At 43.7% G+C, this 26,667-nt stretch overlaps 3 protein-coding genes and 1 long non-coding RNA gene across 5 annotated transcripts; 1 reads left to right on the forward strand and 3 right to left on the reverse strand.

Moving 5' to 3' along the window:
* Nucleotides 1–5: 5 nt before the first annotated feature.
* Nucleotides 6–5,680, reverse strand: LOC135349342 (uncharacterized). Of its 2 annotated transcripts, XR_010398898.1 has the most exons (5): nt 5,536–5,680; nt 3,161–3,361; nt 2,991–3,104; nt 2,634–2,742; nt 6–2,472 (listed from the first exon to the last, which is right to left on the reverse strand). It is a non-coding gene; the product is annotated as an uncharacterized LOC135349342 (long non-coding RNA). The 2 variants fall into 2 exon arrangements; XR_010398897.1 differs by lacking the exons at nt 6–2,472; nt 2,634–2,742 and having other exon boundaries at nt 2,788–3,104.
* A 2,845-nt stretch (nt 5,681–8,525) lies between these two features.
* LOC135349331 (BTB/POZ domain-containing protein 9-like) lies at nt 8,526–12,741 on the reverse strand. Its single transcript, XM_064547857.1, has 8 exons — nt 12,584–12,741; nt 12,092–12,456; nt 11,320–11,815; nt 11,007–11,226; nt 10,069–10,301; nt 9,753–9,942; nt 8,966–9,152; nt 8,526–8,858 (listed from the first exon to the last, which is right to left on the reverse strand). Exons 2-8 carry the CDS (start codon nt 12,449–12,451, stop codon nt 8,790–8,792), a joined length of 1,755 nt encoding a protein of 584 aa, XP_064403927.1. The 5' UTR covers nt 12,452–12,456; nt 12,584–12,741; the 3' UTR covers nt 8,526–8,789.
* LOC135349330 (pecanex-like protein 4) lies at nt 12,740–22,455 on the forward strand. The gene is made up of 8 exons (XM_064547856.1): nt 12,740–13,125; nt 13,180–13,564; nt 13,616–13,789; nt 14,178–14,719; nt 14,776–14,882; nt 14,937–16,498; nt 16,584–16,770; nt 22,062–22,455. The coding sequence occupies exons 1-8, from the start codon at nt 12,831–12,833 to the stop codon at nt 22,314–22,316; spliced, it is 3,507 nt and encodes a 1,168-aa protein (XP_064403926.1). The 5' UTR covers nt 12,740–12,830; the 3' UTR covers nt 22,317–22,455.
* LOC135349328 (uncharacterized) lies at nt 16,887–21,962 on the reverse strand. Its single transcript, XM_064547854.1, has one exon. The coding sequence runs from the start codon at nt 21,641–21,643 to the stop codon at nt 17,093–17,095; it is 4,551 nt and encodes a 1,516-aa protein (XP_064403924.1). The 5' UTR covers nt 21,644–21,962; the 3' UTR covers nt 16,887–17,092.
* Nucleotides 22,456–26,667: the final 4,212 nt, after the last annotated feature.

Consider the following 26,667-nt stretch of genomic DNA (forward strand, 5'->3'; position numbering starts at 1 on the left):
GAGACGCCTGCCCATACCACTATTGCAGCTAGCTCGGCTAGCTAGCTAGCTAACTAGTCACGTGAAAAGGCGTGAAAAGGCGTGTATTACCACTACCACTAATACCACTACCACTAATGCCTCTACCACTAATGCTGTCCTACCTCTAATGCTGTCTTAATATTTATTTAAAGTGCTAGCTAGATTAGTTTGTTTCACGTGAAAAAGCCATGTACGAAACTATTTAAATTGTGTTTAAAATTTGGTATAGAGTTTAGGTCTACATTAGAGTGGCGTCTTTATTATACTTTTTACAGTAACAATTTTAATAATAATTATTAATGACAAACACATACACACAAGAGGCCACCAATTTGAAACCACGCACACGCACGCAATGAGAGGTCACACTCACACACATGTCACACGACAACAATTGAAAGATACACACACACACACAAGAGGCCACCAATTTGAAACCACGCACACGCACGCAACGAGAGGTCACACTCACACACATGTCACACGACAACAATTGAAAGATACACACACACACACAGAAGAGGCCACCAATTTGAAACCACGCACACGCACGCAACGAGAGGTCACACTCACACACATGTCACACGACAACAATTGAAAGATACACACACACACAAGAGGCCACCAATTTGAAACCACGCACACGCACGCAAGAAGAGGTCACACTCACACACATGTCACACAACAACAATTGAAAGATACACACACACACACAAGAGGCCACCAATTTGAAACCACGCACACGCACGTAAGAAGAGGTCACACTCACACACATGTCACACAACAACAATTGAAAGATACACACACACACACAAGAGGCCACCAATTTGAAACCACACACACGCACGCAACGAGAGGTCACACTCACACACATGTCACACGACAACAATTGAAAGATACACACACACACAAGAGGCCACCAATTTGAAACCACGCACACGCACGCAAGAAGAGGTCACACTCACACACATGTCACACAACAACAATTGAAAGATACACACACACACACAAGAGGCCACCAATTTGAAACCACGCACACGCACGCAAGAAGAGGTCACACTCACACACATGTCACACAACAACAATTGAAAGATACACACACACACACAAGAGGCCACCAATTTGAAACCACGCACACGCACGCAAGAAGAGGTCACACTCACACACATGTCACACAACAACAATTGAAAGTTACACACACACACACAAGAGGCCACCAATTTGAAACCACGCACACGCACGCAACGAGAGGTCACACTCACACACATGTCACACAACAACAATTGAAAGTTACACACACACAAGAGGCCACCAATTTGAAACCACGCACACGCACGCAACGAGAGGTCACACTCACACACATGTCACACGACAACAATTGAAAGATACACACACACACACAAGAGGCCACCAATTTGAAACCACGCACACGCACGCAACGAGAGGTCACACTCACACACATGTCACACGACAACAACAATTGAAAGTTACACACACACAAAAGGCCACCAATTTAGTAACACATGCAAAAAAAAAACATAGAGCACAAATACTCATGCACACACACACACACAGGCGGTAACAGACACACACACACACAGGCGGTAACAGACACACACACACACAGGCGGTAACAGACACACACACACAGGCGGTAACAGACACACACACACACAGGCGGTAACAGGCACGCACAATAGTACATAATTATACAGCATAAATTGCCACAGTAAAAAGCATTTTCGTTAGAGCGGAGATAAACTTAGGTTAGCTTTAAATAGGCTTTAGTTTAGAGTTTTGGGCGCTAAGATTAGAGTGGCGCTTTTAACTGACAACTTACTTCCAGAGTCGGTACAGCCACACCCGCAGAAGTACCTGAAATCTGCATAAATTAGATGGATTAACAAGTACAAAATGTTACACAAAACAACAACCACTCCTCAAGACACAGCAGCAAGCAGGAACAAGCAGGAACAAGCAGGAACAAAGGAACACTCTGTAAAAAAGAATTGACATGATCAACCATTACAAAACACTTTAGGCTAGGAGAAATACAACAGATGAAACCACACAACAGTGTGGCAAAAAAACACACAGGTGTGGCAAAAAACCACACAACAAGTGTGGCAAAAAACCACACAACAGTGGCAAAAAACCACACAACAAGTGTGGCAAAAAACACACAACAAGTGTGGTAAAAAACCACACAATAAGTGTGGCAAAAAACCACACAACAAGTGTGGCAAAAAACCACACAACAAGAACAAACCAACAGCACGAAGACAAAAACAAACAAACAACTCGACAAATCGACCGTTACCGAAAACCCTGTACGCGCAAACGCAACCAGTTTACAAATAGACATGAACAATACAATAAACTAAACACCAAGCACTTAACTTTGTCAGATGTCACCAGCTGGAGAGCCCACCATCAGAGTCTAGTCAGCCCCTGAGTATATACAGTACAAGACAACGTTTAGCAACAGCTGTTGTGACACATGTAGACTAGCTAGCAACAAGGGACAGAAGATAGTAGGTAGTGTAGCTAGCTAAGTAGCTAGGGACAGCATGCTGTGACAGGAGAACACGGTAGAACACAAGTACACTCACTCTTGAAGGAAGGTTGAAGAATGAGGATTCACTGATAAATTTCCAACTTTTATAGGGAACAGGGCACAGAAGACGCATGCGCGCATTTTGGCGCCGGCACAGTCTTTTACTGCACATGCGCAGAGAATGTTGTCTTACATGTGGTAGGGGTCGATTTTACAAGTGTGCTAATTAGGCTGCATTCATGCATGACAATGATTATAATTATAAGTACACAATTGTAAGAGTTGATAAAACAATCTGCTGAGCTACACAATATGACAGCTAGCCTACTGTGGGAAGGTTCAATAGTCCTGATGCGTGAACGCTATAGCCCAGTGGAGGGTGGGCTGCTTGTATGGTGAGGTTTCTCAATACCTCGGGATGTGCTTGAATACTGTATCTCTCGTCATCATCGTTAGTCAGATAGAGTAGCTCAGAGTTCTAAGGCCACTCCTAGACCAGCATAGGCCACCAGCAGCAAGGGAACCACTGCATGCATGTACACAAGGTCAATCTCAGATCATAGGCAATCATATCTCACTCACGGTAATGTAATGCAATGGCTCTTGGGGCAGCAAAACATCGTAACAGCCTTCGCTTAGTCTTGAATTTTGCAGCATTGTCGCAAGTCCACGGGTGAAGAGGGTTCCCACATATATAGACACTTTGCAGACTATCACTTGCTCTCAACAACAGATACACAGACAGCAGCAAACCACCGACAATGTTCCCTGTACCTATAGTGTCTGTAACAGTATGTGTAAAGACGTTAGTATACAATGACTAGAGCAACTCCTAGTAAGAGTCCAGCCCTCAAACACGAGATAAGCCATTAACTTGAGTACCGTTCATGAAAATGGATCCAGTTATAGCAGCTGAAAAAGTCCGAACCATTTCAAAAATTTTAGAAAGCTTAGAAAGAGACCTTTCAAATGGTACCATCAAAGTTGATATTTGAGAGATAAAAGCATTTTCTAATTAAGCCGTACCATGGATTATAGCCCATGGTCCGAGGCCGGAAAATGACAAATTAGGCCGCGACGAAATTTTGAATTGAAACACATCATTTGAAACGAATTTTTCTAAGCTTTCAGAAAATCCAAAAAATTTTGACATTGGATCAACTGTACTCAAGTTATGGCTGTTGAAAGACACCCCCCCCCCCCCTCCGTTTAATCAATGATTTTGGGAATCTTTCAGCTGTCATAACTTGAGTTCTGTGGATCGAAAATAAAAAATTTTAGGTTTTTCTGAAAGCTTAGAAAGAGATCTTTCAAATGGTACCATCAAAGTTGATATTCGAGAGATAAAAGTATTTTCTAATTTAGCCGTACCATAGATTATAGCCCATGGTCCAAAGCCGAAAAATTAGGCCGCGACGAAATTTTGAATTGAAACACATCATTTGAAACAAATTTTTCTAAGCTTTCAGAAAATCATAAAGTTTTTGACATTGGATCAACTGTACTCAAGTTATGGCTGTTGAAAGACACCCCCCCCCCCCCCTCCGTTTAATTAATGATTTTGGGAATTTTTCAGCTGTCATAACTTGAGTTCTGTGGATCGAAAATCAAAAATTTAAAGTTTTTCTGAAAGCTTAGAAAGAGACCTTTCAAATGGTACCATCAAAGTTGATATTTGAGAGATAAAAGCATTTTCTAATTAAGCCGTACCATGGATTATAGCCCATGGTCCGAGGCCGGAAAATGACAAATTAGGCCGCGACGAAATTTTGGATTGAAACACATCATTTGAAACGAATTTTTCTAAGCTTTCAGAAAATCCAAAAATTTTTGACATTGGATCAACTGTACTCAAGTTATGGCTGTTGAAAGACACCCCCCCCCCCCCCCCCGTTTAATCAATGATTTTGGGAATCTTTCAGCTGTCATAACTTGAGTTCTGTGGATCGAAAATAAAAAATTTTAGGTTTTTCTGAAAGCTTAGAAAGAGACCTTTCAAAATGGTACCATCAAAGTTGATATTCGAGAGATAAAAGTATTTTCTAATTTAGCCGTACCATGGATTAGGCCGCGACGAAATTTTGAATTGAAACACATCATTTGAAACGAATTTTTCTAAGCTTTCAGAAAATCATAAAGTTTTTGACATTGAATCGATCAACTGTACTCAAGTTATGGCTGTTGAAAGACACCCCCCCCCCCTCCGTTTAATTAATGATTTTGGGAATTTTTCAGCTGTCATAACTTGAGTTCTGTGGATCGAAAATAAAAAATTTTAAGTTTTTCTGAAAGCTTAGAAAGAGACCTTTCAAATGGTACCATCAAAATTGATATTTGAGAGATAAAAGCATTTTCTAATTAAGCCGTACCATGGATTATAGCCCATGGTCCGAGGCCGGAAAATGACAAATTAGGCCGCGACGAAATTTTGGATTGAAACACATCATTTGAAACGAATTTTTCTAAGCTTTCAGAAAATCCAAAATTTTTGACATTGGATCAACTGTACTCAAGTTATGGCTGTTGAAAGACACCCCCCCCCCCTCCGTTTAATCAATGATTTTGGGTATCTTTCAGCTGCCATAACTTGAATTCTGTGGATCGAAAGTCAAAATTATTATGCTTTTCTGAAAGCTTAGAAAGAGATCTTTTAAATGGTATGATCAAAATTGATATTCGAGAGATAAAAGTATTTTCTAATTTAGCCGTACCATTGATTATAGCCCATGGTCCAAAGCCGAAAAATGACAAATTTTGAATTAGGGCCGCGACGAAATTTTGAATTGAAACACATCATTTGAAACGTTTTTTTCAAGCTTTCAGAAAATTATAAAATTGTTGACATTGAATTCAAGTTATAGCAGCTGAAAGAGTCCCCGAACCATTGACTAAATTGGGGGGGGGTAGTCATCAAGCAGTACATTGTGGTCTAGTTGTAACTATAGAGACATGCTTACGATCCACAGCCTCTTGATAATGGGTGAGTAGTGACTTGTGCTCATTCCTGAGGGCCTCCATATCCCTGTTCAGTGACGAGGTTGTCTCTAGCATCCCTAACAGCGAGGGAGGCTCCATAGCTTTCTCCATTCTCTCGTTTATGGGGAGGCGTGGTTTGAGAAAAACAGCCCCGCCCAGCTTATCATGGGTAAAGATGGTTAACGAGACAAACTAATAACTACTTATAATTATCATGTGTTAGGTTAATGATCTTTACCCACCCCAAAATGATTATTGCACATTACAAACTGAATCGATATAATTTATACAATTTAGACATGAATGCAGACACAAAATAACAATAACATTAGTGTTTAGAGTTTTCCGAGTCTTGAGTCTTATAATTCTCCTGTAGAAAGAAAAAAATTAGTAAAAGTAGGCAAAACAAAACTTTTGTCTTACCTAATCGTATGTGTCTACTAATGAACTGTGTCAGAGCATGTCCATTATAAGAGTGTCCCCATCAGTTGAGGAGAGCATCACCTGTGGATTAGTGTGTGCTGTGTGTGACGCTTTCCAAGCCACCCAGGAGGTACGTCACAGAGCTCGTTTATTTATAGTAGAGTGTCGGTAGAAGAACGGCAGGTATTCAGTTTGCAAACATGCACGAAGGGGCCAAGCACACTAGAACACATGCAACTAACTACAATAAAAACTGAACACCTGCCGAGACGCCTGCCCATACCACTATTGCAGCTAGCTCGGCTAGCTAGCTAGCTAACTAGTCACGTGAAAAGGCGTGTATTACCACTACCACTAATACCACTACCACTAATGCCTCTACCACTAATGCTGTCCTACCTCTAATGCTGTCTTAATATTTATTTAAAGTGCTAGCTAGATTAGTTTGTTTCACGTGAAAAAGCCATGTACGAAACTATTTAAATTGTGTTTAAAATTTGGTATAGAGTTTAGGTCTACATTAGAGTGGCGTCTTTATTATACTTTTTACAGTAACAATTTTAATAATAATTATTAATGACAAACACATACACACAAGAGGCCACCAATTTGAAACCACGCACACGCACGCAACGAGAGGTCACACTCACACACATGTCACACGACAACAATTGAAAGATACACACACACACACACAAGAGGCCACCAATTTGAAACCACGCACACGCACGCAACGAGAGGTCACACTCACACACATGTCACACGACAACAATTGAAAGATACACACACACACACACAAGAGGACACCAATTTGAAACCACGCACACGCACGCAACGAGAGGTCACACTCACACACATGTCACACGACAACAATTGAAAGATACACACACACACACACACAAGAGGACACCAATTTGAAACCACGCACATGCACGCAACGAGAGGTCACACTCACACACATGTCACACGACAACAATTGAAAGATACACACACACACACACACACACAAGAGGACACCAATTTGAAACCACGCACACGCACGCAACGAGAGGTCACACTCACACACATGTCACACGACAACAATTGAAAGACATACACACACACACACACAAGAGGCCACCAATTTGAAACCACGCACACGCACGCAACGAGAGGTCACACTCACACACATGTCACACGACAACAATTGAAAGATACACACACACACACAAGAGGCCACCAATTTGAAACCACGCACACGCACGCAACGAGAGGTCACACTCACACACATGTCACACGACAACAATTGAAAGATACACACACACAAGAGGCCACCAATTTGAAACCACGCACATGCATGCAACAAGAGGTCACATTCACACACATGTCACACACAACAACAATTGAAAGTTACACACACACAAGAGGCCACCAACTTAGTAACACATGCAAAAAAACAACATAGAGCACAAATACTCATGCACACACACACACACAGGCGGTAACAGACACACACACACAGGCGGTAACAGACACGCACACACAGGCGGTAACAGGCACGCACAATAGTACATCATAAATTGCCACAGTAAAAAGCATTTTCGTTAGAGCGGAGATAAACTTAGGTTAGCTTTAAATAGGCTTTAGTTTAGAGTTTTGGGCGCTAAGATTAGAGTGGCGCTTTTAACTGACAACTTACTTCCAGAGTCGGTAGAGCCACACCTGCAGAAGTACCTGAAATCTGCATAAATTAGATGGATTAACAAGTACACAAAATGTTACACAAAACAACAACCACTCCTCAAGACACAGCAGCAAGCAGGAACAAGCAGGAACAAGCAGGAACACCCTGTAAAAAAGAATTGACATGATCAACCATTACAAAACACTTTAGGCTAGGAGAAATACAACAGATGAAACCACACAACAGTGTGGCAAAAAAACACACAACAAGTGTGGCAAAAAACCACACAACAAGTGTGGTAAAAAATCACACAACAGTGGCAAAAAACCACACAACAAGTGTGGCAAAAAACCACACAACAAGTGTGGCAAAAAACCACACAACAAGAACAAACCAACAGCACGAAGACAAAAACAAACAAACAACTCGACAAATCGACCGTTACCGAAAACCCTGTACGCGCAAACGCAACCAGTAAATCAGTTTACAAATAGACATGAACAATACAATAAACTAAACACCAAGCACTTAACTTTGTCAGATGTCACCAGCTGGAGAGCCCACCATCAGAGTCTAGTCAGCCCCTGAGTATATACAGTACAAGACAACGTTTAGCAACAGCTGTTGTGACACATGTAGACTAGCTAGCAACAAGGGACAGAAGATAGTAGATAGCGTAGCTAGCTAAGTAGCTAGGGACAGCATGCTGTGACAGGAGAACACGGTAGAACACAAGTATACTCACTCTTGAAGGACGTTTGAAGAATGAGGATTCACTGATAAATTTCCAACTTTTATAGGGAACAGGGCACACAGAAGACACATGCGCGCATTTTAGGCGCCGGCAGTCTTTTACTGCACATGCGCAGAGAATGTTGTCTTACATGTGGTAGGGGTCGATTTTTACAATAAGCTGAAAAAGTGAACAGTACACGGCTTGACCTCGAGGACAATCCCTTTGTATAGAGACTGCCCAGGAGGGTGACCACACTCTTCACAGAATTTCAGTCTCATAAAATTATAAACACGTACACGTACTTATACACTAGCAAGGCAGTGATTGCAGAAATCAAAAAATGTGTGTAGTGAGACAAACATTGTTGGCAGGCAAAGTGATCAGTTTATCATGTGCTTGACTTGACAGGTGTATCAACATGTGCTTGACTTGACAGGGGAAAGAGTGCTGGCTGGACACTCAAAGTGAACCACATGAAACACCTATACAATACACACACCACACATAATAAAGCAACTAACACAGTGTGTGTGTGTGTGTGTGTGTGTGTGTGTGTGTGTGTGTGTGTGTGTGTGTGTGTGTGCCTCACCTCATTGGCCGTGTTGTGTGTGCCCACTAGCTTAATGAAAGTGATGACTTGGGCTTCAAACAGAATGAGCTCAAAAGCTCGACACGGTTCACTCGACTTGTCCACCACTTTAGTCCAGGATTTCTGATCATTAGACACCTCAATGTAGTAGCTGTAGGTCCGATCATCACAGTCCCACAAAAGCAGCCTGTAGGGGCACACAAGCACATACACACACGGCTCTATAGAGTATTGCCTGTAGGGGCACATAAGCACACACACACACACGGCTCTATAGAGTATTGCCTGTAGGGGCACATAAGCACACACACACACACGGCTCTATAGAGTATTGCCTGTAGGGGCACACAAGCACATACACACACGGCTCTATAGAGTATTGCCTGTAGGGGCACACAAGCACACACACACACACACGGCTCTATAGAGTATTGCCTGTAGGGGCACACAAGCACACACACACACACGGCTCTATAGAGTATTGCCTGTAGGGGCACACAAGCACACACACACACACGGCTCTATAGAGTATTGCCTGTAGGGGCACACAAGCACACACACACACACGGCTCTATAGAGTATTGCCTGTAGGGGCACACAAGCACACACACACACACACGGCTCTATAGAGTATTGCCTGTAGGGGCACACAAGCACACACACACACGGCTCTATAGAGTATTGCCTGTAGGGGCACACAAGCACACACACACACGGCTCTATAGAGTATTGCCTGTAGGGGCACACAAGCACACACACACACAGCTCTATAGAGTATTGCACTCACCTCATGGACGATATGAGGTAAGGTTGTGCTAGTTGTATCATGATGCACCCTGACCCCAGCTGATGACAGGTGTAGCCAGAGTCCCAGTCATAGTCTCTAGTGTTCCCATTCAGGAGAGCATTGCGTGACCTGCTCACACCCTCCAGCACTGTGGCACTGGCACTGATGGACGCCACATTCTCAGTGGGTACTAAGCACAGGAAATAGGACAACTTGAATACAAGTACATGGAAGAAAAACCTTAGGGTAGTAACGTATTATATAGGGATAGCATTTAATTGGCTTACTGACACACACACCAATCGCTTTGGCTTACTGATGAGGTTTTTAGGTGAGAGTTGGAATGGTTTGGAGGAGTGGAGGCAGGCAAAGGAGACAAGATGGAAGCTCTTGTTCATAGTGTTGTGCACTCCCACCACTCGTACATATTGAACCACTCGAGTGGGAAAGGGCAACTCTTGCCATGAGCGACACAGGTAGTCACTCCTGTCCACCACAGTGACCCAGTGGTAACAGTCCAGAGATACTTGAATGAAATATGAGTAAGATCTGTAAGGAGGGTAAGATGGTAGTCTGTGTACTGCCAGCAACTACTGTACAGTCTGTGTGCTGCCAGCAACTACTGTACAGTCTGTGTACTGCCAGCAACTACTGTACAGTCTGTGTACTGCCAGCAACTACTGTACAGTCTGTGTACTGCCAGCAACTACTGTACAGTCTGTGTACTGCCAGCAACTACTGTACAGTCTGTGTACTGCCAGCAACTACTGTACAGTCTGTGTGCTGCCAGCAACTACTGTACAGTCTGTGTGCTGCCAGCAACTACTGTACAGTCTGTGTACTGCCAGCAACTACTGTACAGTCTGTGTGCTGCCAGCAACTACTGTACAGTCTGTGTGCTGCCAGCAACTACTGTACAGTCTGTGTACTGCCAGCAACTACTGTACAGTCTGTGTGCTGCCAGCAACTACTGTACAGTCTGTGTGCTGCCAGCAACTACTGTACAGTCTGTGTGCTGCCAGCAACTACTGTACAGTCTGTGTACTGCCAGCAACTACTGTACAGTCTGTGTACTGCCAGCAACTACTGTACAGTCTGTGTGCTGCCAGCAACTACTGTACAGTCTGTGTGCTGCCAGCAACTACTGTACAGTCTGTGTGCTGCCAGCAACTACTGTATAGTCATGTATAATAGGTACAGTGATTCTAGACAAGAGAGCAGATCTACAGCACATGTACAGGTGGTGGGGTTAACCTGTTGTCCTTATCCCATAAGAGCATTCTGATGCAGTTGACCAGATAGGGTTGGTTGAACTGGACAGTGATGCCCTTGCTGTTGTCTTTAGTGATGGAGTGAATGGTGTAGCCATTATCACCAGTGTAGTTCTCTGTGTCACCATTCAGTAGAGCATCTCTCACAGCTCCCTCAATAGTGCAGGCATTGCGATGAGGAGTCGCCACATTCTCATCAGGAACTGTATTAAAGCGAGGGGGGCAAATATAAGACACATGGTTGATAATCATTGATTACAAGTTAATTCCTACATGTATAGCAACAAACTGCTTACTCAGCATTCCTCTCTGTTGGAGCTCAGTTCCCGGGCCTTTCTCTGCTACACAGATAGCATCAAGGATATCATCTGGTCTGAAGTGCCCTGATGGCCGCACCTCTTGGAGCAGACTAGGCATAGGGATGAGCTGTAGTCGTATCAGCTTGAGCAAGTCTCTAGCCTCCACATTATTCTCCTTCTGATGATCCAGCCACTTGAGTAGCCCGTGGTAGATATCTAATTCTTGTGCATAGAAAGAATCTCGTTCCAATAGTTCGCAGAGTGCAGATTGTGAGAGTAGAATGAACCCATCTGACTTCATGACCTCTGGGGCATGCATGTCGATGAAGGCGGCACAAGCAGCACTAAGATCCTTCAGTTGATAGAAGCTAGCCACGTTAAAGATGATGCATACATTGGACACAGATAAGGTGGCCTTGAGGTACGCTGTCACTGTCTGTTGTAGAGTGTTGAAGTCGTACTTGTTGGCAAGTCCTAGTAGATGAAGCACCACCTACAGTGACAACACACGCACACACACATGTACAGTGTAACAGACACAGGCCACTAACTTTCAAGTCTAAGTCAAAAAGAGAGCATTTCTACCAGAAAGCAATCAATGATCTAAACACAGCCTCTTTTAATTGTTAAAATGCACAATCCTAATGCTATGGGCAGTCAAAATAGCTACCAAAACGGCTGAATTTGGACGAGGCTATAGACTTTAATTACAAAATGTGTATCTACAACTGAATATAACACGCACGATGAGCGGCGGTACTCAACATACTTCTTCTGAAAGATCGGCCAAACCCAGTTTCCCTGAGTAGACATATTCCAGCAGTGCTGCAAATGCTTCAGGGGTGGTGTCATTGAATGGTATCTCAGCCTCGGGGCCTAAGCTAGCCTCCTTCATGCGGCCATACAGGAGGACCTTGAAGTAAGCACATCTGGCAGCTAGAATGATCTTATGAGCATGGAATTGCACTCCTGATACTATGAAGGTGACGTCAGTATACTCCCCAGACTTGTAGAGGTCGTAAAGGTCACCAGACAAATGATCGAAATGTTCCACATCTCCGAGGGCATCAAAATTAATCCCAATAGTGGAGTCACGAGATGAGCGACAAAACTCTCGACTGTCACACATGATGTCTGTGACGAGAATAATCACGTCAATAAATGCATGATACCATAGATACGCATATAAGTAGGATGACACACTGATACACACAGTATATACTTGTGTACAAGCACATAGTTTAATGGATACTTGACTCACACTTTACATCTGGATTCTTCTCTCCACACACTTTATCCAGTCATCAAGAAGGCTTACGCTTGTGGCTTGTGTTTATCAAAGAAAATAATGCTGAGCAGGCTTTTAATTATAATCACATGGGATCCAATTTGTATCCATGGTAACGACTTGTAGTGAGATGTAAACAAATAATATCCTTATTAATGCCCATCATAACACACGTGGATGTGCTAATGATAGTGTTAGTTTGTTCCCTAGCTAGCTAGCTATGGCTGATGCGATTGGCCCCGTCCCCCTGCTCAACCAGTACAAGTATGGTCTGCTGAGAAGACGGCTGCTAGCACTGATGACTGGAGGCCTCAACATACGGCGAGCGCCATGGCTCTTGCATGTGATACAGGTATCTCTCTGGATCTCACCTGTGTTACTGAGTGTGCCCTTCGTTGTGGTGGACGCGCTGAGGCTGTGGAATCAGTACTACATTGCGCTGGTGTATGCTATAGTAATGGCCCTGTTCTCACTGACACTGGAGCTGTGTGTGGGTGTGTGGAGACACAGTAAAGGTGAGAGATATATACTGTGTTGCTACAATGATAGCTACATGTGTACACGCACAGGGGGACTCTTCACTAGCTCACAGTACGGGGATGAACAAGACGATGCTATCCAATTTGACTCGTTGTTGGATCGAACTTCAGTGGACTTCATATTCAGTGTCAAACGTCTCCCCTCTCTCACCCTCAGCCCCCTCGTGACTGGTGTCCTCTCCTATGCTGTGTGCTACCCTCTCCTACCCTCCCTCCTCTTAGAGAGTCTGCCAGTGGCTGGAGTGGTGGTGGTGTTCCTACTAGGCTGGATCACTGGCTGTGTAACTCTGTACTCCCTGTGTACTAGGGCCCCTACTGAGGTAGCTGTGTACAGAGCCACGGACCCACTGGAGCTCAGGTTCATTACCAGGCCACTCTACGTCATCTCATTAACAGCCATTTATATCGCACTGAGGTTTGTATTGATTCTATACTCTAAGTAAACCACCCCCCACAAACTCCACAGAGCTTTGATCACGCCCCCAGCAGTGTACCTCATTGTCCTATATTCCCTGCTGTGTGTGCTTCCCCTGGCCTGGACTGTAGGAGTGCTACCTCCCCTCGAGGCACTAGTGTCATGGGGCCTCGAGCAAGCCCACACAAGATTACTGGGAGGGTCGCCAGTCGCAACTGATCTAAGGTACGTTGACATCTTTCAACAGCCATAACTTTAGTTCAGATGATCCAATTTAAAAAATGTTATGATTTTCTGAAAGCTTAGAAAGAGACCTTTCAAATGATGTGTTCAAATCCAAAATTTATTTGGGGCCCTAATTTGGCATTTTTCGCCTTTGGACCATGGGCTATAATCCATGGTATTGGGCTGAAATTGGTAAATTCTGTCATCTCTCAAATACGAACGTTGTTGGTACCATTTGAAAGGTCTCCTTCTAAGCATTCAGAAAATCAGAAAATCGTTGAAATTGGACCCACGGAACTCAAGTTATGGTGACTGAAAGAGTGTCTGAACCAACTAACTGTGTGTGGTAATGCTAGCGTACTGTAACTTGATTATCACTCTGTTACAGGTTGCTGGTTCAGTTTTCCCTCTCTACGGTTGCCGTGGTGATTGTTGGTGTCCTGCCCACTACAACACACTCTGTCCTGCTCTCCACTGCGTTTGGGTTCACACTCAGCCACAACCTCCCTCACACTCTGTACCTGCTACTCTGTGCTGTCTGTCCCACTAAGCGTCTGAAATGGACCTCGTCTAAACTATTTGTGTCTTTGGTTGGTATTGATTGTCACAGGTTAAAGATGCTCAAACTATCCACACTCTACTGGTTTATCTCGTGTCTGAGGGCTGGACTCTTACTAGGAGTTGCTCTAGTCATTGTATACTTCACGTCTACTGTTATAGACACTATAGGTACAGGGAACATTGTCGGTGGTTTGCTGCTGTCTGTGTATCTGTTGTTGAGAGCAAGTGATAGTCTGCAGAGTGTCTACATATGTGGGTTAGTGAGGAACCCTCTTCACCCGTGGACCTGCGACAATGCTGCAAAGTTCAAGACTAAGCGAAGGCTATTACGATGTTTTGCTGCCCCAAGAGCCATTGCATTACATTACCGTGAGTGAGATATGATTGCCTATGATCTGAGATTGACCTTGTGTACATGCATGCAGTGGTTCCCTTGCTGCTGGTGGCCTATGCTGGGGTAGGAGTGGCCTCAGAGCTCTCACTAGGGTCCTCTGTCTGGGCCTGGATTGCAACATCAAGACTGCTCAGACTGGTAAGTCTCACAGTGATACTAGTCTTGTACTTCACGTACCCCCTCTCGCTCTAGGTGTGGCAGAACACGGCTGTTGCTCATCGCGACCTCTCACTGATAGCATTGCTTCATTTCATCGTACCTCATCTTGACAACTCTCTCTCCATGGGACCATCCACACAAGCTTTAGTGTTGGGAGAAGCCTTGTCCATACTCAAGGACTTCCTACACAAACTATCGTTTGCAGTAACACTCTTCATCTCTTTCATTGCGGACAAGAAACAACGAACGTATAAATACCTCACTGTGCTGATAATGGCAGGGACACTCCCCCTCTCCCCCCTTGTGCTGACTGTGATACTACTCAGCTCTATTCTCTCAGCACCGTTACTACCTCTCTTCACTCTGCCTCTGTTCTCAATATCCTTCCCAAGACCCAAGCGATTCTGGCCGGCTCTATTCAACTATGGACAAGAATACACAAAGTGTGAGGACAGTGTTTATTATCAACAGTGTACTGACGAGGTTGCCATGGCAATACATAGAAGTATGTCCTCTGGAGCTGTTAGCAGTCAGCCAGGAAGTCAAGTACTGGTTCGGTTTCAAGATAGAACTATTTTCTGTTCCATTCTAGAGACTGGATATGGATACCGGACCCTCACACTCAAAGGATTGGAGCTCCAGGAGACCTCCTGCCACACCGCTGAGGCCTCGAGGATTGACGAAATATTTGAAACTTTGTACGACCCGTCAACTATTGGATATTGCAAGTTTTCATTCAACACTCAATACCTCAACACCTTGCAGCCGAGAGACTCTGCTGTCATTAAGACCTACTCTGATGCTAAAAATGTTTTGACTGGAATTATCGATCAAAGTTCATCGTTGAAGAAATTCTCGACTAACTTGCTGCGATCCCTCACCTGGGTACTGCACTGCCACTACCAGCGCTGTACACCCACTAGGACCACCACCCCACCAGCTGAACTACCAGCTGAACTAACCACCCCATCACATGTACCTGATAAGCAACCCCCTCCAGCAGTGTATGATGATAACGATTCCTGGGCTGAGTCTGTGTCCAGTCTTGATGCTGTCCCCCCCTCCATGACGAGGATGATACCACTAAGCTCCCCATCATCACTCATACCAGAGGATTGTACCACCACTCAACGCAAGATGGAGGATATCTTTGTGTCACCCTCGCATGTTGTGATACCTTCCCTACCTGTATCACGATCAACCACTGTTCCAACTAGCCGAGATCAGCGGACTGCTAAAGTGCAACCACTTCCCGACACTACTGTGATCCCACAAGGCTGGAGTTCTGTGCCATTATCCACTGTGTATGTTAACCAACTACTGAGGGAGTTTCCCACTGGATGGTATAACTATGTTAAGAGCTTGAATGATGGGCATGTGCTTAGTTCTTCTGAAGAGAGCCAGTTCATGACGGTTGTGATGGTGTGTTATAGTCTGGTGGACGTGCCCTCAGTGTCGAGTATGTCTGGTAGGAAACGAGATACCACGTCATTTGATGTGTACCAGGGCTTCATGAGGGAATTCCCCTACTCCCTACACCTCTCCTGGCTCACGACGGACTCTGACCTTTCCTCTCTCGTGCTTAAGGCTTATCGGTAAGTGCATAGATACACGTGATAATTATGTGTGTGCTGCATTATACATGTAGCAGTGTACACAAGCTTCCGTGCTGTTGCTCAGGTATGCAGTGAAGCTGCTGTATGATGAGGCCAGCCTCGGGGAGGTGGAGTCACACTCTGAGCTAGCAGAGGCTCTGGGGGAATTTGATAGTGATTGTTTTATAGCCCCCCAGACGGAGGGGGGTTGGGAAGAGGCTGTGTTGACACAAGTACCTCGTCTGTTCTCCATAGACAGAGATCAAGAGAATGTGAGACACTTGCGTGTGTACTAGCTGTGCACTTGTGTATGTATGTGTGATAGACTGATAGGCTAGACTAGCAACAGCCTATATTTTAAGTGTCTATCGGTTGAGAACTCTCATGATCATTTTAATAAAATCAATAAATTGAGAGAACTGACAAAAAAACACATGTGACTCAGACTTATCTGAGATCCACAGTCTAAAAATAGAGTCTATAAATATAGATATGTACATTCCATTATATCTGTACATTCCATTACATCTGTACATACTTAAAATCAGATTTTTTTCTCATTAGTCCATCACATTCCTCCACCGTTCTCCAGCGTCAAATAGGGTTTGGCGCACGAGACAGTGCATCTGCATTACTGTTGTCGACTCCCTTTCGATGCACTACTTCAAATCTGTAGGGCTGTAGAGACAAGCTCCATCGTGTGAGTCTTGAGTTCTTATCTTTCAGCTGATTCAACCACATGAGAGCGCGATGATCGGTTTGTATTGTAAATGGTCGGCCAAGTAAGTACACTTGGAATGCGGCTACTCCTGCTTTAATTGCCAGGCATTCTTTTTCGATCACTGAGTACCGTTCTTCACGAGGTAAGAGTTTCTTGCTATAGTATGCCACTGGGCGATCCATTCCAGTTCCATCTAGCTGGCTGAGTACTGCGCCAATTCCCCTGTCCGAAGCATCTGTTTGCAAAATAAACTGTTGAGTAAAATCTGGGCTTGCAAGGATCGGTGAGGTTGACAACAGAGTCTTTAGCTTTTGGAAAGCTTGCTCACAAGTGTCAGTCCAGATAACGTCGCTGGGTGCAGCCTTCCTTGTCAAATCGGTCAAAGGTGAGGCTATATCGGCATACTGAGGGATAAAACGCCTGTAGTAACCCGATAGTCCCAGAAAGGTTCGGACCTGCTTCTTAGTAACTGGTACTGGGAATTCTCGTACTGCTTGTACTTTTGTTGAGCCTGGCTGGACCACTCCACCACCTACTATATGTCCGAGGTACGTACAGTACTTTGCTCCAAACTGTGACTTCTTTGCTTTGACTGTTAATCCTGCTTTCCTGAGTCGTTGGAGAGTAGTTCGAACGTGTTCCAGGTGCTTCTCCCACGTTTCGCTGAATATTATCACATCATCAAGATAAGTTGCTGTGAAATCACTGAGACCAGCTATCACACGATCCATCAATCTTTGGAAAGTCGCTGGGGCACCTTGTAGTCCAAATGGCATCACCTTGAATTGAAACAAACCAAACGGTGTGACAAAAGCCGTTTTGGGTCGATCTTCAACAGCGACAGGTACTTGCCAGTAACCTTTAGTGAGGTCCAGAGTTGAGATATAGTGTGACCGTCCAAGTCCGTCAATTAGATCATCTATCCTGGGCATGGGATAGGCATCGGCTTGTGATTGACAATTGAGTTTCCGATAGTCCACACAAATTCTTAGCGATTTGTCTTTTTTGGTCACCAACACAATTGGGGAACCATAAGCACTTGAGGATGGTTCTATGATACCTTGCTCGAGCATCTCGCCAATTTCTTCTCTGACTGCATCTCTGTGAGCATGTGGTATCCTGTAAGGTGGTAAACGAATGGGACGAGCATCTCCAGTGATTATTCTGTGTTCCGTTAACGAAGTGCGTCCTGGTTGGTTTTTGAATACATCTTGGTATTTGTCCAGTAGACTCTGCAATTGGGCTCTCTGAGGGGTGTCAACCCGCTTGTCAATCGGTATTTGGGTACTGTTATCGTCTGTCCACGTAGGTATATCTTCATCCACATAATCAGCTTCAATTTCTTCTGCTATATAGCCAGTATTGGTGGGTACATACCACTGTTTCAACATGTTAACGTGAAATATTCTTCTTTTTTTCCGTCGATCGTACATGTGGATCAGGTAGTCCACCTTGCCAATTGGTTTGACCACTTCATACGGTCCTTGCCATTGGGCGAGCAACTTGTTGCTAGATGTTGGCAATAGTACTAATACTTGATCCCCTTGGTGGAATTCTCTTTGTCGGGAATTTTGGTCATACCACGTCTTTTGAATCTGTTTTGCTATATCCAGATTCACTTTTACCACTTGTGTCGCTCGTTCGAGTCGATCTCGCATCTTCATGATGTAGGAGATTATGCTCACACTATCGCATTTGTCAGTCTGCCAAGCTTCTCGGACGATATCGAGTGGTCCGCGAACACTTCGGCCATACAGTAGCTCGAATGGAGAAAAGCCTGTGGACGATTGTGGTACTTCACGATATGCAAATAGTAAATATGGGATTACTTTGTCCCAGTCTTTTCCTTCATCCTTTGTTGCCTTTCTGAGCATTCTTTTCAAAGTTTGATTAAATCTTTCTACTAGGCCATCAGTTTGGGGATGGTATGGTGTGGTACGAATGGGGTGTACATGGAGCATCCGATAAATCTCCGTTAGAAGTGTTGAAGTAAAATTACTTCCTTGGTCAGTCAGTATTTCCTCTGGTATTCCAACTCGTGAGAACAGTGTCATCAGCTGTTCGGCTATGTGTGGGGCATCGATGCTTTTGAGTGGTATAGCCTCAGGGTATCGGGTCGCGTAATCACATATAACCAGAATATAGCGTTTGCCCGAATTGCTTCTTGGGAGTGGACCAACAATGTCCATCGCTATTCTCTTGAAGGGCTCCTGAATAGTTGGGAGTGGGATGAGCGGTGCTCGTTTGGTTCTGCTTTGTGTAGATTTTTGGCATGTGAGACATCCTTTGCAGTACTTGGCTACATCTTGATATAAGGTAGGCCAGTAAAATCGTTGCAGAATTCTCCTTGCAGTCTTCTCTTTGCCCATGTGGCCTGCTAAAGGTACGCTGTGGGCCAATTTCAGTACTTCTTCTCGGCAATGCCTTGGGAGTACCAGTTGCTCCACTTCCACTCCGTCCGCCCCTTGTTTGGGGGGTATCCACCTGCGATAGAGTAGGCCATCATTTTGATAGAACCCTACCCCTGCTGTTGATGGGCTGCCTTCAGCTGCCTCGACACACTGTTTTAAGGTATCATCCTTTTGCTGCAATTCTTTGAATTTAGAAAGTGAAATGTCCAATGGGTGCAATTCCGACTGCATATTTTTGCATTTTTCGAAATGTTTTGCTCGCTGTTGGCGTTTCTCCTTTCTTGTGAGCGTCTCTCTGTTTCGACTTGGGATAAACAGTTCATCCTCCAAATCTTGAAAGGGCACGTCACTTAAGTTCTCGTTGTCAATAATTTCCAAGTTTTGTACTTCTGACTCACTCTCGCTGTCTACAGTTTCCTTGACTGGCAATTGCATCTCAACTCCAAGTGTTTTTGAATGGGCGCCCGACTCTTTTTCTTTTTGGGCAGTCATTTCCTCTTCTTCTCGCTGCTTTATGGCACTTGCTCTCGTCACCACGGCCAATGCCTGCTGAGGCACCACTTTCTTCGTGGTTGGATCACCTCTAAGTATCGCCGTGAGTTCGGGTACATCTGTGCCCAGGAGTACGGGCATAGGGAGTGTATCCGAGATGGCTGCTTCCACATGAATTAGGTATCCCTCCACCTCCAAATCGACTTCTGCTAGGGGGTACAGTACTGTATCTCCGTGTGCACAACGAATTGCAACTACTTCTCCGTGTAGTAGCTTATGCTGAGGAACTAGGTCCTTTCGAATGAGAGTTCTTGAGCATCCTGTGTCTAATAGGATATTATCCACTTTCTTTCCTTCAACTGAGCCAGTTTTTACGACACTAGGTTTGGCTTGGACTTCTGTTTTCTTTGTATTCGATTGTCCTTGGTAATCTATTCGCCTCTCTGTACAGAACAGTGCTCCTGCTCGCTCGGGACAGTTCGAGGAGTAGTGGCCTTTCTTGTGGCAATTAAAACATTCTATGTCTTTGAGGTCTTTGAGGTCTTTCTTGACTCCACTGTTTTGGGGTTTCCAGTCGGGTTTCCCCGGTGTTTTGTTTCTACAGTCTTTCGACAGATGTCCTTGCTTCCCACATGTATGGCAAAATTTTAGACCAGCTTGTGGTCCCATTCGTCTTCCGAGTGATGGTTTCCTCGCTTGCCAATAGTCGTCAGCAAGTTTTGCTGCTTCAGCGCTCGTGCCGGGTTGTCTTTCTTTGACAAAAATCCGTACCTCCAACGGTAACATATCGATCACTTGTTCCATTACAATTAAATCTCGAACTTCGTCTACGGTTTTACATTCCTGCAGCCATTTGCTCGCCAGGTCATTGAGTCGAGTAGCCAGTTCTCGACTGCTCTCGCCCGTTTTTCGTGTTGCGGTTCGGAATCGATGTCGATAACTTTCTTTCGTGATATCGTATCGTATCAAAATCGTTTTTTTCACTGTTTCGTAGTCGATTGCTTCGTCTGTAGGCATTGCAGCATAGGCTTTCTGCGCCTGTCCAGTCAGGTGCGGTGCTAGCTTGTACACCCATCGGTCAGCTGGAATTTCATATGAGGTCATCATCCTTTCAAAAGTTGTAAGGTATGCCTCTATATCGTCGGTTTCTGCTAGCTTGGTCAGCTTTACCTCTCTATCTTTCTCTGCCCGCCGTTCTGCAGATTCTCCTTGTTTGTGTATTCCTGTGAGCAGTCTTTGAAACAGTTCCATCTGTCTTTGACTCTCAATTTCTCGCCGTTCGTCTTCGTACAGCCTTCGTTCTTTATCACGGATTTGTTCCTCGGCACGCTGCCTTCTCTCCTCCGCAACTTCTTCATCGTGCCTTCTGCGGTCTTCCATCAACAATTGTAGCATCTCTGCCATTGGGTCTGGCCTTTCGGTATGATCATCTCCTGATGTCATATCTTCTAGTTTATTTGCTTGCTTGTAAATCTTTCCAGATCTCAAGGTGCTTGCTGTCCACCGGCTTTGTTCAGTCATATAGTCTCGATCTCGTAGTTTCACTGGAGCTTCTTGCTTCCAAAACCGCTGCCACCAAATGTGATAGACTGATAGGCTAGACTAGCAACAGCCTATATTTTAAGTGTCTATCGGTTGAGAACTCTCATGATCATTTTAATAAAATCAATAAATTGAGAGAACTGACAAAAAAACACATGTGACTCAGACTTATCTGAGATCCACAGTCTAAAAATAGAGTCTATAAATATAGATATGTACATTCCATTATATCTGTACATTCCATTACATCTGTACATACTTAAAATCAGATTTTTTTCTCATTAGTCCATCACAGTATGTACATGTAGGTAGTGTGATTGTGTCCATTCCTATAACATTATAGTACTCAGTGCGTGTGTGTGTGTGCTCTCTATCTTATTCCCGTCCCTCCCTACAGAATGTGTACACCGCTCGAGTTCTCACGCTACAAGAGCAAGTGATGCACATTGGGCAGCTAAACCCAGTGGGCGTGGCTAGTGTGTGGGCGGATCTCTCACTAGAGCTACTCTATCTGACTAACGATGATGATGAGAGATACAGTATTCAAGCACATCCCGAGGTATTGAGAAACCTCACCATACAAGCAGCCCACCCTCCACTGGGCTATAGCGTTCACGCATCAGGACTATTGAACCTTCCCACAGTAGGCTAGCTGTCATATTGTGTAGCTCAGCAGATTGTTTTATGATCATTCAACTCTTACAATTGTGTACTTATAATTATAATCATTGTCATGCATGAATGCAGCCTAATTAGCACAACTTGTAAATCGACCCCTACCACATGTAAGACAACATTCTCTGCGCATGTGCAGTAAAGTCTGCCGCGCCTAAAATGCGCGCATGCGTCTTCTTGTGCCCTGTTCCCTATAAAAGTTGGAAATTTATCAGTGAATCCTCATTCATCAACCGTCCTTCAAGAGTGAGTGTACTTGTGTTCTACGGTGTTCTCCTGTCACAGCATGCTGTCCCTAGCTACTTAGCTAGCTACGCTATCTACTATCTTCTGTCCCTTGTTGCTAGCTAGTCTACATGTGTCACAACAGCTGTTGCTAAACGTTGTCTTGTACTGTATATACTCAGGGGCTGACTAGACTCTGATGGTGGGCTCTCCAGCTGGTGACATCTGACAAAGTTAAGTGCTTGGTGTTTAGTTTATTGTATTGTTCATGTCTATTTGTAAACTGGTTTACTGGGTGCGTTTGCGCGTACAGGGTTTTCGGTAACGGTCGATTTGTCGAGTTGTTTGTTTGTTTTTGTCTTCGTGCTGTTGGTTTGTTCTTGTTGTGTGGTTTTTTACCACACTTGCTGTGTGGTTTTTTGCCACACTTGTTGTGTGGTTTTTTGCCACACTTGTTGTGTGGTTTTTTGCCACACTTGTTGTGTGGTTTTTTTGCCACACTTGTCATGTTGTGTGGTTTTTTTTGCCACACTGTTGTGTGGTTTCATCTGTTGTATTTCTCCTAGCCTAAAGTGTTTTGTAATGGTTGATCATGTCAATTCTTTTTTACAGAGTGTTCAAGCTTGTTCCTGCTTGTTCCTGCTTGCTGCTGTGTCTGGAAGAGTGGTTGTTGTTTTGTGTAACATTTTGTACTTGTTAATCCATCTAATTTATGCAGATTTCAGGTACTTCTGCAGGTGTGGCTCTACCGACTTTGGAAGTAAGTTGTCAGTTAAAAGCGCCACTCTAATCTTAGCGCCCAAAACTCTAAACTAAAGCCTATTTAAAGCTAACCTAAGTTTCTCTCCGCTCTAACGAAAATGCTTTTTACTGTGGCAATTTATGCTGTATAATTATGTACTATTGTGCGTGCCTGTTACCGCCTGTGTGTGCGTGTGTGCAAGAGTGTTTGTGCTCTATGTGTTTTACATGTGTTACTAAATTGGTGGCCTCTCGTTGCGTGCGTGTGTGTGGTTTCAAATTGGTGGCCTCCTGTGTGCGTGTGTAACTTTCAATTGTTTATGTGTGACATGTGTGTGAGTGTGACCTCTTGTTGCGTGCGTGTGTGTGGTTTCAAATTGGTGGCCTCTTGTGTGCGTGTGTAACTTTCAATTGTTGTTGTGTGTGACATGTGTGTGAGTATGACCTCTTGTTGTGTGCGTGTGTGTGGTTTCAAATTGGTGGCCTCCTGTGTGCGTGTGTAACTTTCAATTGTTGTTATGTGTGACATGTGTGTGTGAGTGTGACCTCTTGTTGCGTGCGTGTGTGTGGTTTCAAATTGGTGGCCTCTTGTGTGCATGTGTAACTTTCAATTGTTGTTGTGTGTGACATGCGTGTGAGTGTGACCTCTTGTTGCGTGCGTGTGTGTGGTTTCAAATTGGTGGCCTCTTGTGTGCGTGTGTATCTTTCAATTATTGTTGTGTGTGACATGTGTGTGAGTGTGTGGTTCAAATTGGTGGCCTCCTGTGTGCGTGTGTAACTTTCAATTGTTGTTATGTGTGACATGTGTGTGTGAGTGTGACCTCTTGTTGCGTGCGTGTGTGTGGTTTCAAATTGGTGGCCTCTTGTGTGCATGTGTAACTTTCAATTGTTGTTGTGTGTGACATGCGTGTGAGTGTGACCTCTTGTTGCGTGCGTGTGTGTGGTTTCAAATTGGTGGCCTCTTGTGTGCGTGTGTATCTTTCAATTATTGTTGTGTGTGACATGTGTGTGAGTGTGTGGTTCAAATTGGTGGCCTCCTGTGTGCGTGTGTAACTTTCAATTGTTGTTGTGTGTGACATGTGTGTGAGTGTGATCTCTCGTTGCGTGCGTGTGCGTGGTTTCAAATTGGTGGCCTCCTGTGTGTATGTGTTTGTCATTAATAATTATTAAAATTGTTACTGTAAAAAGTATAATAAAGACGCCACTCTAATGTAGACCTAAACTCTATAACAAATTTTAAACACAATTTAAATAGTTTCGTACATGGCTTTTTCACGTGAAACAAACTAATCTAGCTAGCACTTTAAATAAATATTAAGACAGCATTAGTGATAGGACAGCATTAGTGGTAGAGGCATTAGTGGTAGTGGTATTAGTGGTAGTGGTAATACACGCCTTTTCACGTGATCACAACTAGCTAGCTAGCAGCAAGTGGCAGGGGCAAGCGTCTCAGCAGGTGTTCAGTTTTTTTTGTAGTTAGTTGCATGTGTTCTAGTGTGCATGGTTGGCCCCTTTGTGCATGTTTGCAAACTGAATACCTGCTGTTCTCTTACCGATTACACTATAAAGAAACGAGCTCTGTGACGTACCTCCTGGGTGGCTTGGAAAGCGTCACACACAGCACACACTAATCCACAGGTGATGCTCTCCTCAACTAATGGGGACACTCTTATAATGGACATGCTCTGACACAGTTCATTAGTAGACACATACGATTAGGTAAGACAAAAGTTTTGTTTTGCCTATTTTTAATAATTTTTTTCTTTCTACAGGAGAATTATAAGACTCGGACGACTCGGAAAACTCTAAAAACACTAATGTTATTGTTATTTTGTGTCTGCATTCATGTCTAAATTGTATAAATTATATCGATTTCAGTTTGTAATGTGCAATAATCATTTTGGGGTGGGTAAAGATCATTAACCTAACACACGATATAACTAGTTATTAGTTTGTCTCGTTAACCATCTTTACCTATTATTGATGGTACATAATCTGGGCGGGGCTGTTTTTGTCAAACCATGCCTCCCTCGCATAGATGGTTAATGTTAGGATGCTAGAGACAACCTCGTCACTGAACCCCTAGAGATATGGAGGCCCTCAGGAATGAGCATAAGTCACTACTCACCCATTTATATTAAGAGGCTGTGGATAGTAAGCATGTCTCTATAGTTACAACTAGACCACAATGTACTCCTTGATGACTACCCCCCCCCCCCCAATTTAATCAATGGTTCGGGGACTCTTTCAGCTGCTATAACTTGAATCCAATGTCAAAAATGTTACTGAAAGCTTAGAAAAATTCCTTTCAAATGATGTGTTTCAATCCAAAATTTCGTCGCAGCCCTAATTTGTCATTTTTCGGCTTCGGACCATGGGCTATATATAATCCATGGTACGGCTAAATTAGAAAATATTTTTATCTCTCGAATATCAATTTTGATCGTTTCATTTGAAAGATCTCTTTCTAAGCTTTCAGAAAACCATAAAAATGTTGACTTTCGATCCACAGAATTCAAGTTATGGCAGCTGAAAGATTCCATAAAACGGAGGGGGAGGGGGTGTCTTTCAACAGCCATAACTTGAGTACAGTTGATCCAATGTCAAAAATGTTAGGATTTTCTGAAAGCTTAGAAAAATTCCTTTCAAATGATGTGTTTCAATCCAAAATTTCGTCGCGGCCCTAATTTGTCATTTTTCGGCTTCGGACCATGGGCTATAATCCATGGTACGCCTAAATTAGAAAATACTTTTATCTCTCGAATATCAATTTTGATCGTACCATTTGAAAGATCTCTTTCTAAGCTTTCAGAAAACCATAAAAATGTTGACTTTCGATCCACAGAATTCAAGTTATGGCAGCTGAAAGATTCCCAAAATCATTGATTAAACGGAGGGGGGGGGGTGTCTTTCAAGAGCCATAACTTGAGTACAGTTGATCCAATGTCAAAAATGTTAGGATTTTCTGAAAGCTTAGAAAAATTCCTTTCAAATGATGTGTTTCAATCCAAAATTTCGTTGTGGCCCTAATTTGTCATTTTTCGGCTTCAGACCATGGGCTATAATCCATGGTACGGCTAAAATTAATTAGAAAATACTTTTATCTCTCAAATATCAATTTTGATCGTTCCATTTGAAAGATCTCTTTCTAAGCTTTCAGAAAACCAAAAAAAACAAAAAAACAAAAAAAAAAACAAAGAAATGTTGACTTTCGATCCACAGAATTCAAGTTATGGCAGCTGAAAGACAAAATCATTGAACGGAGGGGGAGGGGGTGTCTTTCAACAGCCATAACTTGAGTACAGTTGATCCAATGTCAAAAATGTTAGGATTCAGGAAACTGTGTCCTTGTCCCACACGTG

The sequence above is a fragment of the Halichondria panicea genome, chromosome 15 (genome assembly GCF_963675165.1).
Source record: "Halichondria panicea chromosome 15, odHalPani1.1, whole genome shotgun sequence".
NCBI lineage: Eukaryota > Metazoa > Porifera > Demospongiae > Suberitida > Halichondriidae > Halichondria > Halichondria panicea.